Source organism: Varanus komodoensis, unplaced genomic scaffold (genome assembly GCF_004798865.1).
Source record: "Varanus komodoensis strain SLA01 unplaced genomic scaffold, ASM479886v1 scaffold79, whole genome shotgun sequence".
Lineage (NCBI taxonomy): Eukaryota > Metazoa > Chordata > Lepidosauria > Squamata > Varanidae > Varanus > Varanus komodoensis.
In genome coordinates, this window is record NW_025336467.1 from 1416114 (window position 1) to 1434738 (window position 18625).

Below are 18625 nucleotides of genomic sequence, written 5' to 3' on the forward strand. Positions count from 1 at the left end.
GCAAGAAAGCAAAGCAGTGGAAAAGTTTGCAAGGAAGTTTATGGAATTCTGAACTCTGTCCCTGTATTTGGACTACACTGCAGGGAAAACTGATCCCAAGGAAAATCTATGGAGATGTCACATAGCTTGGAAAAACTCAGCTTCATAATGCTCTGTGAGTCTATCTAATTTAAGAAACTTTATGCAATTGCAACTTATTTTTGGAAAAGTGATGCCTTGAGCACTTTTATAAATGACTTTCATTCATAAGCGTCTTTGTTTTGGTTCACTTGGTTTAAGAACCAGTGTGGTGCAGGGGCTTAGGGTGTGGGACCGGGACTCAGGCAATCGGGGTTCTAGTCTCCATTCAGCCATGGAGCAAACTGGGTGGGCCAGCCACAGGCCTATCTCTCAGGGTTGTTGTCCTGAGGATAAAATAGAACCGCGTAAGCTGCCCTGAGCTCCTCAAAAGAGGAAAATGGGTTAAGGTTAGGCTAAAAAGGCATCTCAGAAGCTTATGCTGTAATGGGAGATTACCATGTTGCTGGAGTCCAGATAACCAGCCATGGGAAACAACCCACCAGCAAACCATGAGATGACTTCATGGGTTGGCCATGGATACCCAGTCAGGACTTGTTGGCATAGCAAGCACCCATCTTTCATCAACAAACCACAGGTCTGGGATACCACTCTTTGCTCACCTGGCCTGCCCCGCCATGTTGCCTGAGGCAGAAATGAGGAGAGCCTGAAGGGATATTTTGGCTAGCCTGCAAATGTATTCCAGGGACCCTCGGAGGACTGCCTGTGGACGGGCCTTGCACGCCAGGATGATGTTGCCAAGTGGACGAACGACTGCTCGGAGAGGCGGAAGAAAGGGGGGCTTGCCCCGGGTGCATCAAGCCAGCCCGCAGCATGTTGGCTTCACGCGCACTCTCCGGCCCGTGCCAACCTTCCCCACGGAAGCGCTGGGCAGGCTGCCCGCGCCAGGCGCCCCGCCGACCGGCTCCAGGTCGCCCTCGCCGCGGGCCCTTACCAGTCAAGTGCCACGATTTCCTTCGGCCGTAGCGCCCGCAGCCGCCGGCCTGATCCGCCTCGTAGCCCACCAGCGGCGTGCAGATGCCGTCGGCCACTTGCCCGGCCAGCAGGAGCGCGCCCGCGTGAGTGGTGCTGAAGCCCAGCACGGAGTGGAAATACACGAGCAAGTAGGTGAACCACATCGAGGCGCACAGGTCGTTCAGGAAGTGGCCCACCGAGTAGCTGAGGCGAGCGCGCAGGGGCAGCGGCGGCGGCGGGTCCCCCATGATCCCCGGACGCGTCCGCGCGGCTCCCCGTGCGGGCTCCCGGCGCGCGGCTGCCCCGGCCGCCCGTGCGCAAAGGAGAGGCGCCGGGGCGCATCAGCTGGGCTGCAGCGGACGATCGCCGGGGCCGCGCCCAGCCGACGGCGAGCAGGAGCGCAGACGGGGGGCGAACGCTGCCGCGACCGGGAAGTCTGCCGCGCCATGCGCCCGCCGGGCGGCCTTTATGGGCTCCGGAAAACCCCCCGGGCCGGTCGTGGGCGATCGTCCGCGGCGCCGGCTCCGCTGCGCCCTCCAGCGAGCTGCCGGCGCCGCGCGGTCCTCGGCCGCCGGGGAGCGAGCCAATGGAGCGGCCCCGAGGGGGCGTCCCCGCGCGGCTTCCCCACCTCCCGGCTTCCTGCCTGCTCGGGATAAGAGGAGCGCCCTGCACCGACTAGCCCCCGGGCATCCCCAGCCTTGGCGAGCGGATGAACGATCTGCGACCGTCGCAGCCCACGCCCCCCCGCACCACCCGCGAGGCTCCGGGGGCTTCCAGAGGCCCTGGCTGGCCTCGGGATGATTTGCAGGAGGAAAGGCCGGGGGCCAAGATGCGCCCGCCCCGAGCTTTCGGTGCCTTGCGGAGGGCCTCCCCGCGTTCCGAAAGGCTGGGCCGCGCGCCCTAAAGCTCACCCCCTGGCAGGAAGAATGCCGCCCCGCAGAGGTCGGTGTTTGGGGCCGCCCCTTTAGCCTTCTGCCCCGCCCACCAAGGGGCCTTCCCCCCCCCCCCGGAACTTCTTCGATTCGGATTTGGAGCGCAAGCGGGGAAAGATGCAGAGAGCGCTTGCTTGGCTTTACGCGCGCTCTCCAGTCCGGGTGCCTCCCGTGGCGGGCTTTAGGAGCCCTCAGGCCTTTCCAGCGAAGGCGGTGGGTCGCGGAGAGGAGCCGAGGCACTAGCACGTATCCCTTTTTCTCTTCTCGTTTCACATCTCATGGCGCCCCCAGCCGCCCCTTCCACCCTCTGCATCCCGCAGGCGTCCCCCAAGCCCTGCGTGGCATTCCGAAGAAGCGAGCAGGACGGATGCAGCTGGAGTTCAGGCAGGTTTCACTTCCTCCTGAAAGTGACGGGCGGTGAGCCGCCATATGCTTCTGGCCTGGCAAAGGTTCTCCGGAGCCCCTGATGCTGCTCGCCACCGCATCCTTCCTTCCCTTTTCAAGTTAATAGCCATGGGTTGGCTAGCGCTAATTTTATCACTTGCTTTCAATGAATGTTCCCCCTCGCGAGGCGGTGCTTCCCCGCCTCCCCACCCACAAGTGAATGTAAAGTTAACACCTGGGCAGCAAACGCACCGCTAATTCTGGCAGTCACGTGAAGATGATTCAAAGGAGTATTTGATGCTTTAAAAAATGGAGCTGGCAAAGAGAACAGAAGTACAGTTGGAAGGGGCCCTGTAAGACTCCGTTTCTGCGTGCGTTATTTATTTATTTGTTTATTACATTTTTATTCTGCCCTTAAGCCATGCAGGGCTCTAGGTGGTGAACGTGTAGAGAACAACCTTAAAACATAATATAACAGTAAAATATATACAATAATCATCCATTCAGCTGCAAGCCCGTGCCTTTTCAGCTTAGTAAAGGTGGCTCAACACCTTTTCTCCTCTTGCAAGGAATACAAAGTAACTTAAAAGGTACCCAACCTCTCTGTTTGAGCCTAACAACAACCCTGTGAGGTAGCCTAGGCTGAGAGTGGCCGGCACGAAGTCACTCGGCAAGCTGCATGGCCAGGTGTGGACTAGAACCCAGATTTCCCGACTCCTGGTCTACCATTCACAATCTGGCTGGCGTCATGGTGTGTTTTAGCTTACAGAGCTACTAGTCAATAAAATACGAATGAAAAACGGTATTGGGGCTCAGATCCATTTAGAAACCCAGGTCCCCTGAGCTATAATCACAGTTTGCTGATTCTGATGCAATTGATAGAAGAAATATCCCAAGAATCTCTCTCCCCTTCAAGCAATCTGATTGAAAAGCACACCTGCCATCTAAGAGATGCATTTTTCATGTGAAAATCATGTTTTGGGAGCGTATTTTTAGATCGTCAGTCCACTGCATGTGCATTGGCAGAGATGTACATTTAAACCTTAGAAGAGGAGTTGTGATGTCCTTGAATGACCTTGGAGACAACTGCCAGCTTTAAGTGGCTGTTCAAGTTGCAGGAATGCAGATGGTTTCCAACCTCCTTCCCCCTCCCAAACTTTGTCCCTCATGGTCACTCTGCTCACATGCTGGTCTGCTTATTCTCTTCCTCTGCCCTTTGGGTGGAAGGTCCCTCATCTTCCTCCATTGCCATGTTGTCATAAATATTGGCGACTGCTCTGGAAGGACAGAAGTGGGAAAAAGCAGGAATAAGAACCAGAAAGGGGGGCATTTGGGAGGCAGGACAGACTCCTAAACTGGCTACCTAAAGGGCTGTTTGCTCCCATATATACTTTCTCAGACTCTTCTGAAAGAGCTATTCCATAAGGAGGTGAAGGGATGGTGAATAGAAGCAGGACCTTCTCTGTGGCTGCCCCTGAATTTTGGAACAGGTTCCCCAAAGAAATTCATCTGGCACCAACCTTTTCTCATTTTGGCACCAGGCAAAGACATTTCTCTGAATAGTTTAAGAACTGATTTGAAATCTTTCACTTTCTGTAGGACCTGTTGCCCTGCTTACTTGATATAATTATGTTTTCTTGTTAATTCCTGTTGTGATTTTACCTATTTTATATATAACTGGTTTTTGTTTCTAGCATTGTAATTACCGATTTTATTGTAAGCCTCCTAGGGAATCCTTTTGGACTGGTAGGTGGCATATAAATTTAAACAGAAAATAAATAAAATTGGAAAAAATCAGAACGGGGGTGTGACAGATGGGACTACTTTCTTTGAAGAATCCAAAAGCTTGGCTCAGCTCACCTCTTGCTGTGACCCAGAATAAAGCTATACCTTTATTGTGTCAATGAGCACAACACTGTTGTGTCAATGAACACAACAAAAATAACCAGAACTACGTAGCTTCATTTCCTCCTCACAACAACCCTGATAAGTAGGTGAGGTGACATGAGTGAATGACTGCCTCAAAGACACCCAATGAGCTTCGTGGCCAAATTGGGACTCGAACCCGGATCCCCCGGGTCTGTAGTTCAACCCTCTAACCATACCACAGTGTTTCTTACGATATTTACCTGAGTTCATTGTTTTTCCCGCTTGACTCTGTATCAGATCTGCAAAGGAGAGACAGAATTATGAGGAGGAAGTAGTGGATCAATGGAAAAGCAGCAGGATGCGAAATCTTTGAATGTACAGGACTCACAGCCTGGTTGCTCACACTCCTGCACCCTTAGCCTTATTTGTATTATTTCCGTGTCTTCTATAGGATCAGAAACTTTTAAAAAGGTAAAACTGGGAGCTTCGTCTTTCTTTGCTGTTTTTGAAAAGTGAGCAGATCCCTTGCTAGGAAATGATTCTGCTGTTCGCTGCCACACTTCCCTGGGTCCAGATGGTTCAGGAAACTCGAGGTCAGGCCTCTAAGATATGTCTCGTCAGCACTGTAGCTCCCCTGATGTCTCCAGTGTTAGCTGCCGTGAAGGCGACCAAGACAGACTTGTGTGTTTAGGTGTAAGTCCCTCTGGTTTTCCTGTGTTGGGAAAATTTGGATAAATCCTGTCTGAAAAACATTGCCTCTGTGTGCTTTTCGCATTGTGGGATCAAATCCTGTACTTCTCAAACCAAGTTAAATCACTGTTTCAAACGTCCTTCATCCCCCGCTCCTTTCTCTCACCTTTAGCTGTAAGCTACAGTACACAGATCATTTAGTCCGAATTTACATTGCATACCTTCACAATGATTAAATAGTCATTGTTGGAATTCAGTTTACAAGGAAGTATCTTTTGATAGCCCAGAGGCTCCATGTGCCCTGGCCAATTCAGAATGTCTAGAGTCTAGATAAGAGTCTTGAGTTCATGCATAGTTTCAGTAGCTTGAATTTACATGTCCAAACAGACCTGGAGATGGGTTCAAGCTACTGAACTAAAGTGTCAATACAGGCAATTAGAAATACTGTAATCTCATTGTCACTGTGTGATTGACTGACCTTCCTTTATCTGTTCTGTATGTGAAGGCCTCAGAATCTTATTGCAATCCCTGCATTCTGTCATCACTTGCCCTGTACCTGTGTACCTACAAATGCCCTGTAATGGTATTGAAGCTTGGCAGCAGAGTTCACCTCTGCCTGCCCGGTAATGCATGCATTATCCTGAGTACCGCAGGAACCTTGGGGTAAATACAATAAAGCCTCAGATGGTCTGGACGCTTGGTCTTTCCCACGAACCCGAGTTTTATTCCCTCTTCTCAAATTGGGACTCCAGGATGCTGACACCTGTGACCCTGGTCATGCTTCTCAGGTGCTGACATTTCAGGTGCCGGTAGTTACCCAGCCTTACTATCCTCATTCTAAATGCTTAAAAGGCCTTTCTTAAAGTGCGTTAAGTTAAAATCCAGTGGTACTTTTGTATCTTTTGGCATCAGGCGAAAACCTTTTTATTCTCCCAATATTTTAAATGTTAATTTGTTTGAATTGGTGGTTTTATACTTCACATCGGATGCTGTGCCACTCCTACTCTTATTTCTGTTTTTATTCGATTTTATTAATGGTGTTGTAACCCGTCTCGAGACGTCTGTGATGGGACGGTACAGAAAAGTTTTAAATAAATATATATTTTAGCTCCTCCTGTCCTCTCCCTGCCCCTTGGATGCAACCTCTGGGGGCTTCTCTGGAATTGAATTTAGACCGCAGACTAAAAAGAGTTTCAGTACCCCTGAAGATGGGAGCAGTTTGTTTTATTAATGAATCACTGAGAAGAATTTTTCTCCATTCTTCCTGCTTTCTCTTTGTGAGTAAGGGGGACTAGAAACTTTTTTACTTTTTTAAAGGAAGCTGAATATTTAGAAATGGGCTTGCACTTTCCCAAAAGGAGTCGGTCTGTCCCTGCACCCCTTTGCCCACTGAGTGAAAACCTAACATATACTTCAGTGTCTGACCATCTCTTATGGGTTGTGGATCGCACAAACATTTAAAACCCAGAGCAAAATGCAAAAATAAGAGAGGCTTACGATTTGCTAGAGAAAAACAGCCTGTTGATGAGCAATGCCACGAACATCAAGCACAGGAAAACTACCACAGCTGTCAGTCCCACCAGCCATGACTGCCAAGCGCTTGACCCAGCCGTGGTTCCGGTCACAAGGCCTGTTAGGGGTACATGCAGCAAAGACCATGGTCACTGCAGAACTCTGGGCTCTGCAGCCCCACCCTCACTGCCAGAAGATCTGATGTTGCCATAATGATCACCTAAAGCATGTGCAGAGGAAAAGAAGAGGCCGACGGAGGTTTCCAGTTGTTTTACTAGAGTTCTTCAGCGCTGGTGTGCCCAGCGCAGCCTTCCCCGCCCTGATCCACTGCAGATGTCCTAGACTACAACCCCCAGCATTCCTGATCGTGGCCCATGCAGCTGGGGCTGGGAGCAGTCCAAAACATCCAAAGCCTGAAACATCTGGAGGGAAGCAGCATGGGGAAGGCTGTGTCAGCCTTTCGTTCCAAATCCTTACACAACTACAAAGGTTCCTGCTCCATTGCTTTTTCATATGCTGACCTTAGCTACTTTACAGGGCTGTTTTGTTTGTTTATTTGAGACAGTTGTATGCCGTCCTTTGCGACAGCCCCAGGACAGCTTACACAAATAAAATTCCAACATAGATAATGATAAAATATTATAGATAACATAAAACATTCCACAGTACATCCTCTCTTAATAAAAATAAAGACTAAAACACGACTGTATACAAATTAGCAGTATTATTAAAATAGAATTAGCTGTTAAAATGAAGGTTAAATGAAAAGGTCTTTACCTGGCACCAAAAAGAGTAGAGGGTTGGCACCAGGCAGACCTCTCTGGGGAGCATGTTCCATAGTCCGGGTGCCACCACAGAGAAGGCCCTCCTCCACATGGAGACCCTCCATACTTCCCTCAAAGAGGGTTCCCGGAGCAAGGCCTCCCCTGCTGATCTTAAGGGGCGTGAGGGCATATAAGGGAAAAATTCAGGTATCCAGGACCCAAGCCGTTTAGGGCTTTATGGCTAAGTACCAGCACCTTGAATTGGGCCCGGAATTCAATTGGCTGTTGTGGTGAGAAAGCTGGTAATTAGATAAATCTACATGCACACCACCCCGAAGTCAGTGAAAGACTTTGTTCTGCACTAATTATCAGCTTAAGAGAAATCTCTTGTGCAGAATCGAAGGGTATCTTTCTGTTGAGGAGAAAACCAGACAGGTACACTTTTTAAACAAAATTCTGCAAGAGCACACAGAAGATAAACAGATGTGGACTTACAAAATATAGCAGGAAAAATGCTAGAGGGGAGATGGTTAACAAGCCCCCTGCCTCACTGCAGATCCGAATGGAAGTGGCAGCTTTTGATGTTGTCAATCCATCCTCAGAGAATCTTGAGTCTGATAGCCCTGATTCAATAAATAGCACTTTCTTTTCTGCCATTCTTTTTCACCTCCAGGCTGCACCCTCTATTGAAACTGGGTGCCTTCCTCACCGTGGTCCATCTCCTTGGTGGGGCAGTGCAGTCATTTTTAGATCATACAAGTTTAATTTTAGATTTAGAGTTTCAGTAAATGCTTTTGCCAGTCCTGCAGCTGCTTTGGGGGCGTTTCTGTGCCTTCTGCTGAACAGAAGCTTGATGTCAGCCCCTTGCCCTGCCCTTAATGATCAGAACTTATAAGAAAATCTGCTGATCATAACATATAACAGGTACACCCCCTTTGACCCCCATGTACTTTGAGATCAACAGGGAACAATCCTTCCTTCCTTCCTTCCTTCCTTCCTTCCTTCCTTCCTTCCTTCCTTCCTGCTTTGTTCTCTACCTTTCCACCAAAGCTGGTTCTCTTAGGGTTGCTCAGGGGCGCAATTAAATTGATTAAAACAATTTATTAAATGCAGGCATTTAAGGCTAACTGGATTATTCAGACACAGAGGGAGGAAGGAGGGAGAGAGGAATCAAAATAGTTGTGACTTATGGAAATACAGGGAATCCTTGACAGACAAAATTGCTCTTTTGAAAGTGCCCCTTCCCTTCCCTTCCCTTCCCTTCCCTTCCCTTCCCTTCCCTTCCCTTCCTTTGATTGCTTTCCTTTCCTCTTTGCTTTGCTCTGCCTCCCTTCCCTTCCCTTCCCTTCCCTTCCCTTCCCTTCCCTGAGGGGATGTCCAGCTGATTCTGCTGAATGGACCCTCCACTTCTGCCCCAAATTCTGTCCCTGAAAGCAGCATTGACCCCCATTTTTTTCCTTTTGGTTCTTTCGCAGAAAGCGGGCGGCATGCCATACCTTGGCCATGAGAGCAGGGAACCAAGCTGAGTCCCCAAAGCAGCACCATCCCAGCAAAAGCCTCCATCTCGTTTTGCCTGCCTGGCATCGCAGCACGGTGTTCTCTTAGGCACATCTGTCGATATTTTGTGGGGAGGAAGGTGAGAAGCCGGACCTTATTTTCCTTGCAACTTCGACTGTGGACTTGGAATCAAAGGGCACTTGCTAATGCCTCTGGGAAAGCGTTCTTACCTGCCCATGGCCAGGTGCCTCTGCCTCTTCATGAGACTGCACTGCAGCAGGTATGTATGTATGTATGGTTTTTGTATGCCGTCCCAGTTACTAAAAACGTCTCTGGGCGGCTTCCAGAGAGTGAACCAAAAACAGAACCCATAACAAACAAACAAACAAACAAACAGTGTGCCGCATCTAAAATAGGAATAAAAACAAGAATAAAACCAGTCAATTTTTAAAATACTGGGAGAATAAAAAATACAATAAAATAATAACAATAAAATAAAATGGATCAATATTGCGTCCATCACAGATGGGGGAAACCGGAACAGTGGCTTGGTGTCCCCCTGGGAAGCAGAGTGCTTGAACCCATGCAGAGACCAAAGGAAAGGAGTTTGGAGTGAGGAAAGGGGCCAACCCAGAGGTGCTGTTAGAAGAACCTGGCAGTTTTCATGGCAAGGCTTGGAGGAAAATGTGAAGCCTAACATAAAAGAGAGCATCTCTGAGCATACTGTGAGTGCCTTTCCCTCATGGAAGAGGTGGAAGAGGTCTTCCGTATGTGGGTGTTGAAATGGGAATTGAGACTTGCATTTTTATTTTTATTTTTGGTTGGAGGAGCTAAGCTATTGCTGAAGTCGAGCATTTCCCAGCCAGCAATCTGCTTCCAACAGCAACTGGCCAGATGCCCTCGGAAAACTCAGAAAGCCACAGCTACCCCAACCACTGCCCTCCAGGTGTAGGAATCATGCCAGTTCTTCCTTAAATTCCGTCCTTCCTTCCATCTTCTTGTGACATTGTGATTTACAAATCTGTCACATGCTGTGTAAAGGACTTCTTTTTGATCGCTTGCAGCCCACGAACCTCACTAGGTAACCTTGATAATTTATGGGCAGAAAGGAACTTCTCTTTGTCCAACCTCCCTAGGAATTTCCTAAATTTCTCTCAGATTGTCTGTATTTCTAAGCCAAAAGGTCACAAACATCAGTGGGATTTCCAGATCCTGGGCCTTTCCAAGTTCTAGAGTATTTTATTTATTTATTTAAAACATTTATAGGCCATCCTCCCATGCAAGGCAGCTCGGGACGGCTCACAATCAATGCATTAAAAACAATCAATAAAATCAAATACATTAAAACAATCCCAGCAATAAATAACATATAACCCATAAAATGCGACTGTTGCATTCAAAGTATCCCAGAAGAATTCCTGAATCCAAAGGGTATCCTTGCAAAAACCTGTGGTAAGTCTTAGAATCTCTGAGCTGGAATAGGGCCCCTTGCCCAAGGGGGGGGGGGGAATCACAAGGCCCCCCCTGGAAAAGATGGGGACAAGGCCAACTGAAATTGTTGTGAATGGTGCCCGTCTTCAAGGAGTGTCCCAGTTCCTCCTCCTCCTCCCCAGTCAAAGTCCTTCATCCATTTACTGGGTGTGCTCTGGCTCCCTTTCCGCCTCTTTAAGCACCCCTAATGGAGTGTTGCTAGGAAACAAGAAATTCCTGGGTACATTGGTACCTTGACCCCGATATTGCCACACACCCAGCTGTGCCCTTATCTGGACCAGGATGCCCTTGGTTTGATCTTTGGTCTTCTGTGAAACAACAAGCTAGATTCCTGCAGTGCGTTCTGTGTGACACTGAAGACAATGCTGAGATGCCAGCTTGTGCAAAACGTATCAGCCAGATGGAGGGCAGGGAATAAAGATCTGTGTGAATAACACAGGTCCTGGCCCACTTACCCTGGATCACAGTACATTTCCAAGCCCACTTCCAAATGCAGTCCAGCCAAGATACTTCTGACCTGTAACTTAGCTCAAGGGCAGAGAAGCAGAATTATTGCTAAATGCTTCTGTTGGTTTCAAGCACCAGAGAGGTTTGTTTGTTTGTTTGTTTGTTTGTTTAAAAGTATGTCACGAACTAAGACTGGCAAGAAGGCTTGGGTTTTGAGGAGCCAAGAAGGGGCTGGGGTCCTAATCTTCAGCTACGGCCCCTTCGGCACTGTGTGCAGCCACAAGCCAAGGAGTTTTGGATGGTCCATGAAACACCTTTGAGAGACCTTGTGTTGATGGACTTTGCAACAGGGACAGAAGTGACTATGGGTGATGCCTAGAAGGACCCCAGGTGATGCTGGGCATGTGGTACACCTCGCATCCCTCCACCACGACAGAGAAATTTGCGTCCTGCCAAGCCACACTGTTCTCAGAAGCGCTGAGCTCTCTTCCGTCGGTTCTGTCATCAAGTGCTTTCTTCTCGTCTAGTTTTGGGCCAAAAGCCCAATCTGAAAAAAGTGGAAAACAGAGAGAGAAAATTAACATCCCAGTGAACAGCCCTGCATTAGCAATCCAGAAGAAGGCATATCCTATGCTCTGGTTTGTTAGGATGAGAAATGTTTACATAGGGCTGCCCTTGAAAACGGTCTGGATACTTCAGCTGGTACAGAATAGAGCTGCCAGGATGCCAACAGGGACTGGTCATTATTCTCATATAATGCTGGTCCTCTACCAGTTCCAATGGCTCCCAGTTGAAGTCCAGACTCAATTCAAGGTGCTGGTTTTGCCCTATAAAGCCCTGAACGGCTTGGGACCGGGATACCTGAAGGAATGTCTCCTTCCTTATCTGCCCTCATGCCCCTTAAGATCAGCAAGGGAGGCCCTGCTGTGGGAACCCTCCCTGAAGGAGGTAAAAAGGACATCTACCCGGAGCAGGGCCTTCTCTGTGGTGGCGCCCAGATTATGGAATGTGCTCCCTGGAGACGTTCGCCTGGCGCCCAGCTTATACTCTTTTCAGCACCAGGTCAAAACTTTTTTTTTTAACTGGTATTTTAAAAACTAGTATTAATTGTAACAGTCACGTTTTATTGCTTTTACTGCTGGATTGTTTTAAGGTATGTAATTTTATTGATTGTTTTAATGTTTTGACTGTGAGCCGTCCCGAGATGCCTTGCATGGGGGACAGCATACAAAAGTTTTAAATAAATAAAACACACACACACAATAATCTTCATCAGAAGCTTGAAGCAACAAAGCATCCAAAGCAGGATGCCAAGGAAACCTGTGACAGACTCTAAAGAGCTCAAATTTTTCAGAATCTCTCCTGCAGATTTGCCATAGATGGGCTTTTCCTGAGTTGGGCAAATTCTGCAGAATTTTTGTTTTGTTTTGTAATGTTATGCCAGTTTAGTTGTAGAAAAATATGGAAAATTAAACCACAATCACCACCCAACTACGTATTCTTCCCCATAGTAAAAACACACATTTGGGGAAATTTGGATTTGTCGGGGTGTGTGAATTTGCACAAGTCAGATGAATGCATTAGCCCCAAATCCAGTTCCTTCAGTGGGTGGCCAGGTGAATTGATTGACTGACTGACTGTATGCCATCCTTTCGCAAAGGCTCAGGACGGCTTACATAAATAAGAAGAATAAAATAAAACATAATACAAATAAAATCCAGATCCACCCTGGCTGCAGATTAAAACCTATATAACTAATGTTAAAAGTTATTAAAATATTGTTGAAATATAAAGGTCTTAGCCTGGCGCTGAAAAACAAGTAACGACGGCGCTGCGGGCATTGGCAAAGCGTGGGCAGAAACGTTTGTCGGCGTCGGCCCGTCCCTGATCCCAAAGCTTTTCTGCATGCGCACGGCTGATGCCCACCAGCTGCTCACCAGCAAAGTCATGTACCAGGTCGTTGATGAGGTGGCCCACAATGGCGTAGGCCACGAGCACCACGATGATAGTGGCCATTACCAAGTACAGGATGTCACGAGGAATGAAGAGGGAATCCAGGGAAGGGAGCCGGTAGTCCGTGAAGGGGGAGTCCTCCGTCACACCCTGCGTCTGCATCAGATGCCGGTGGGACCACGGTTCATCACCCGGCATCTCCCCCGCCTGAAGCACCGCAGTGTGCTCCGGCTGGACCGAAAGGAGCCCTGCAAAGACCCGGTCCTGGCGGTCCCCAGGCAGCCTGTGGAAAAATGGGTGAAGTTGCTTAGACAGGCAGATAACGTTCCCCGCTTATTTATGTATTCCTGTTGTTCTCTGCCTGAATACCAAGAAACATAGCTCTCAGTGCAACTTCCAGTCACAAACCCCTCCTCCTCCTCCTCCTCCTCCCCTCCCCCTCCCCCCCTCCACCATCAACATCGCCTTCTCCTCACTCTCGCTCTCCCTCTCATCTCTGTCTCATCCTTTTCCTTCTCCTCCTCATTTCTGTACTGGCCAAGAACTGAGGTTCTTGGGGCATCTTGAAACATTTCACAAAAAACAAATCACAGGATTAAAAAGCACGGCTGTGGAGGTGGCCCGTAGAAGAAGGTTCCGCTTTAATGGCGGTGCCACTTTGGGACTCTGCCAGATACTGTAGTCAGTATCCATGACAAGCATTATAAGATGTTTGTTTGTTTACTAGATTTATATCCTGCTTTTTTTCTTACAAAACTCACACCTTGAATTGGGGTCTGCAGCTTGCATGCCAGCTGGTGCCAACGGATGAGAATTAGTGTGATGTGCTGCCTTTTGTACACGCAGCGGCTTCTGAACAGCCTTCCAGGGCAGCCCCACAAGGAATGCATTGCAGTAATCTAACTTGGAAGCTACCAGCTTCCTGGAGCCAGAAATAGGGATGTAGCTGGGCCAGAAACTGAAGCTGGCAGAAGGCGCTCCAGGACACTGAGGCGACCTGAGCTTCAAGAGACAGAGGAGGCTCTGGGAAACCCTCAGCTAAGAATCTGCTTTTTCAGGGGCAATGCAGCCTCCACCCGAACAGCCAACCCCTCTCCATTCAGTCAGCATTGCCTGCATTGAGCTTCCTTTTATTAACCCTCACCCAGCCCAATGTCACAGCCAGTCTGGCACACCCGCAGCCTGAACTGAGGATGAAGAAGATACGCCAAGCTATACCTCACTGGTCTGCTGTAAGCACACACACCAAACCCCTTGATGACCCCACTGGATGGCTTTACGAACAAGCCAACCCCAAAAGAACCCATAATGGAGCATCCAAGGGGCTGAGCAGTATCCCCCAAGAATTAGCCATCTGAGGAGGATGTGCAGGTGAAGTTTCTCCACTTCCAGTTGAGTCATCCCAGAAAGACACGCTGGTTAAGAACCCCAAAAGCTGCAGAGGTCAAGCTAGTTGCTCGAGAACCGTGCCTGGGAAAGGCACGTTGGCCCAGGCCAAAAGTTGTTAAGATCTTCTGGGTCCGGGGGAAGTTTCTTTGGAAGCGTTCTCCACATTGTCTCTTTGAGGCAGCCTGGGACCACCCCTTCTCACAAGGAGGCGTTCATCACCTCTCTGCCCTGACAGGCTGCTTCCCTCCCTGCCAGTTTTTATAAGCCAAGCAGGGAAAGGATCCAAAAAAGCTGTTCCACAAACTTGTCCGAGCACTTTGGCAGCGTCCTCCTCGAGCTGAACCAACTGAAACGGTTCCAAGAGAACGGAGTAGCTTGTGCTCTGGAGGCTTCACCTGATTCACGTGCTTTCTAGTTTTGGAACCCTTGTCCCCTCTTGGATGATGGATAGGAGAGGTCATTTTATGCGCCAAACTGGCAGTGAAAAGCAGGAAAGCCAAGGACCAAAGCCCGGCACCATCATGAGCTGTCTGGGGCACGCTCCCTTTACCTTGCTGGCAATAATCTTTTATTAAAATGATCATCAAATTAATGCATTAAAGCACAACATTAAAAACAGCAGTCCTGTTGGTTTAGAGCATGGGTCCTCAAACTACGGCCCACGGCCTGCATCCGGACCTCCATGCTGATTCATCCAGCCCGCCTCAGAGCTTTTGGACTTGTTTGGAGAAAATGATCTCTGAGCAAGTCCAAAAGCTCTGAGCCGCCGCAGGAATACTCAGTGGGGAGATGGCTGTGATCATGGACATCCTCGGGAGGTGGGAGGGAGATGGCCACGATCGCGTCCACCTTCCCCCTCACCGCACGATCACGGACATTATAGCTCTGTCCCTTGAATAAGGACATGCTCTTCCCGACCTCATCTTGGGCTTCTGCTGCAGCCCAAGCGAGCAGAGCAACATTTTTTAATTTTTAATTATTTTTTTAATTTTAATTAATTTTTAATGTGCACTGTGCATAGCAATTTGTTCATATTTTTTTCAAAATACAGTCCGCCTCCCCCAGCAGTCTGAGGCCCCCTGCTTAAAAAGTTTGAGGACCCTGGTTTAGAGCAAAGCCGACTCCAGACCAGTATGTATTCACAAAACTGGTTATAGATTTGGCAGGGATTTCTGGTATGACTCCCAGCTGAAATGCACAATGCAAATTCAGGAGGGGCAGCTTTCTAGCTATTGTTGGATTCCAATTCCCAACATCCCTTGGTAGATAGCTCCAGAGGGCTTGAGTTAGCATGCTTAATAGCCCTAGGCAGTTTAGCTAGGTTTTCAACCCACTAGTAGACTTCCAAAAACAACTGGGGGAAATACATTTTTCCAAGTCAGGAGTTTAGCTGTTAGTTCAGCCTCCAGCTGCTCCCCATCTCTGGAACTCCCTCCTTATAGAAATTGGCCTGGAGCTGTCTTTATTTTCCTTTTGAAGCCAGACAAAAACATATCTTTTTAGAAAATTTTTAACACTTAGCACCTGAATGCTGTGGCCCTTTTTATATTGTTATATCTTCTAATTCGTTCATATTTTAATAGGTTTTTAATGTGTTTTATTTGGCCACCTAATGAGAAGGAAGGACTCCCTGGAGAAGACCCTGATGCTGGGAACGATGGAAGGCCAAAGGGGAAGGGGACGGCAGAGGATGAGGTGGCTGGATGGGGTCACTTAGGTAGACTCTGGGGGATGGTGGAGGACAGGAAGGCCTGGAGGAATGTTGTCCATGGGGTCGCGATGGGTCGGACACGACTTTGCGACTAACAGCAACAACAAATGTGTTTTATTATGTTTAATGTATTGTAAGCCACCTAGGAAGGCATCTGCAGTTATAGGTGGCATATAAATATATGTACAAACAAGCTGAAGTTTCTTGTTTTCCCCCATAGCTCCCTGAACTCAACTCTCGCTGAGAATTCCCAGCATTAATTCAACAACCCATTTCTGGAATCAAAGCAGAAAATGATGCTTTCTCAGACTATGAAAAATGTTGTAAGATTAATTGCTTCCAGGCTGGGTAAGTCTTTTTGGTATGGTGCATTTGGTGCAGTAGACACTAAATAAGAAATGTGGAGTTTTAAATGTGATGACTCTGTTGCAATGGAGATTATGAATAGGAATTCTTGCGTTGATGGGATTAAGATAATATGCAGAAAAAGGAGGAAACAGGTTTAGTAAACAGTCTGGACAACAACGTGATTAAATCAGAGAGAGCCAGAAGTCCATCAAGACTGGGTTACTAGTTCTAACTTGAAATAAAATATCTAACTGGGACACTGCACAAGAAAACAAGAGGAATATCACAATGTCACCCAGAGAGGGACTCATTCCAAGACCCCTTCCTGAGTTCATAATGAAATATGGATACTTTGAAGTATGAAAAATCACAGATCAAACATGGGAAATACAGAGAATACTCAAACACACATCAAAGAACACACTGCCTTGGCACAGGTACCTTTCGATGGCTTTGTGCCACCCAGGAAAGATGCTGCAACCAAATCACAGAGAAGCCAACTCCAGGCTAACAAGACACCGCACGGTAGATGCAGATCCTTGGAACACGGCTTGCTGGTTGAATGACAGGACAAATATATACCCTGTGTGCATGGAGGAAATCAGGGCTTTTCCTCTCCTGTCCCTTCCCAAGCCAGAGTTTCTGAATTTTAAAAGAAATGTATGCAATAGATACACTGCCTTACAATTGCACAACTGACACTAGACTGCTCTTTGTTTCTGCTTCTGTTGGCTTTGCTATAATAAAGAGATTCTTTGCACTGTGTATCTCCATTTCAGTAAGAGCAGAAGGCAGGAGGGAAAAACAGAAGCGAGACATATGTTAGATTCCAGTGAATAATCCAGAGCCTCTTCAGGAAATGTGTGGTTAATACACTGAAGTGTTAATTCCAGTGTGGTGTAGTGGTTAAAAGTGTCGGAATGGGACTCAGGCTACCGGGGTTCTAGTCCCTGCTCAGCAAAGGAGGGCACTGGGTGAGCCAGTCACAGACTCTCAGCCCAGCCTACCTCGCAAGGTTGTTGTTGTGAGGATAAAATTCAGAGCAGGAAGACGAAAATGATGCAAGCTGCTTTGAGTTCTTGGTAAGAAAAAGGCAGGGTATAAATTGAACAACAACAACAGTCCTAAGTTTAACAGCATACACACTCTTTTTAGTCCCGCAGTCTGTTGTTAAATAGACTGGGCAGGATTTTGTAGGGGGACAGGGAAGTAAGGGGAATAGGGAATCAGAGTTTACCTCATACGCAGTAGTGGTCCTCCTGTATTCGAATAAATAAAAAAACACACCACCAGCTATCACATTTCTAACATAAGATGTAAACCTGTCTTGTTTCTGGATCTGTATGTGAACCCTTACCTGCTCATGCGAAAGAGCTGAACAGCAGTGCAAAGACGTTGATCAGTTCAGGTGCAAATCCGAAGATGTCTCTGGTCTGTGGCATTTGGTCCTTTTAGTTTCCAGAGTCCACGGGCGCAAACAGATAGAGGAAGCATCTTTCTGTGGCTGGATTTTGTTTGGGAAAACCTTTGGAGGAAACATGCTCATTTGCTGGAATCTCCCCAGTCCAGCAAGGACAAAACCATTGAGCTGATCTTTAAATTGGGCAACAGATGGCATTGAATCCACCGAAGGATGAGCCCTGGAGCGGAATTGTGGTGGAGCAGGGGTACTGCGGTTGATTCTGGGGAGGAGGGGAACTGGCCGCTAATTTAGGCACAGAATCTCCCTTCTTCATCTGATCATTGTTACCTTTGGTTTTAACCATCCAGGGAACCTTTCGGGCTGATGAGTGGGGTAGAAATGGAATAAATAATAAGGAAGGAAAGCATATACCTATGTGGAGGGTTGGAATTTGGTTTTGCCTTGGAATATAGGGAGACAAGCGTCTGTCTTCAGAACAGCTAAAGCATCAATCTATTTTTAAGAGGGGTCCAAATAGATCCACATGTACCTGGGATGTGTCATCTTCCCAACTCAAGGTTCAAGAGCTTTAAAAAAACAACTGTACCCAATGCTTGGTAAAATACATACATGCCGTAATCTTCAGATCTGCAGGGCTCAAAAACAGGGTTCTAGGTGCAAGACTAGCAAATGAAAAGGCATGCATTAGCTGAAGAAGTGGGAGTCTTTTGGATGGGCTAGATGGAAAAGTGAACAACACTGGAAGCCATGCCAGGAGTTGAAGGGAATAAGGGGCCAGGTGGCGAAGTGACGAACACACAGAATGTGTAAGTCTGCAGGCTCCTTATGTGCAAAAAATGCACTTGAGAGTCTTTTAATGGAAGATCAAAGGGGCACCTTTCTGTTTGAAATAAATGTGGGAAACAAGCCCCTCCCCCAGGAATGGGTCTATTAATAGGCATGAAATAAAATAAGTAAGAGGATTGTTGGATATTGAGGACGGAAGTACTTTTGCAGAGAGAAATGAATGGGTGGGTACAGAAAGCTTCTTCAGCCAAACTGATCCCAGATTATGTGTCTAGGGTTTAACATCTGGAACAGATCAGCCCTGGCAAAAATGTTTTCAAGGTCACAAAAATTGAGATTATGACCCTTGATGTTCCAGGCTGTTTCCCTAGGGGTGCTTCAGAAATTCACAGCCAAA

General features: G+C 47.7%; 1 protein-coding gene and 2 long non-coding RNA genes across 4 annotated transcripts in view; 1 reads left to right on the forward strand and 2 right to left on the reverse strand.

Moving 5' to 3' along the window:
- The window catches only part of MFSD12 (major facilitator superfamily domain containing 12), a 28562-nt gene extending 27248 nt beyond the window's left edge, over positions 1-1314 (reverse strand). The window contains exon 1 of the mRNA XM_044453415.1: positions 1013-1314. Coding sequence (XP_044309350.1) covers positions 1013-1280 — 268 coding nt within the window. The 5' untranslated portion in view covers positions 1281-1314. The remainder of the gene's footprint in view (positions 1-1012) is intronic.
- LOC123035344 lies at positions 1093-16784 on the forward strand. 2 transcript variants are annotated; one of them, XR_006416919.1, is made up of 4 exons: positions 1111-1181; positions 4515-4688; positions 8659-8960; positions 15892-16784. It is a non-coding gene; the product is annotated as an uncharacterized LOC123035344 (long non-coding RNA). The 2 variants fall into 2 exon arrangements; XR_006416920.1 differs by lacking the exon at positions 4515-4688 and having other exon boundaries at positions 1093-1181.
- Positions 2717-6845, reverse strand: LOC123035345. The gene is made up of 3 exons (XR_006416921.1): positions 6405-6845; positions 4478-4516; positions 2717-3625 (listed from the first exon to the last, which is right to left on the reverse strand). It is a non-coding gene; the product is annotated as an uncharacterized LOC123035345 (long non-coding RNA).
- Positions 16785-18625: the final 1841 nt, after the last annotated feature.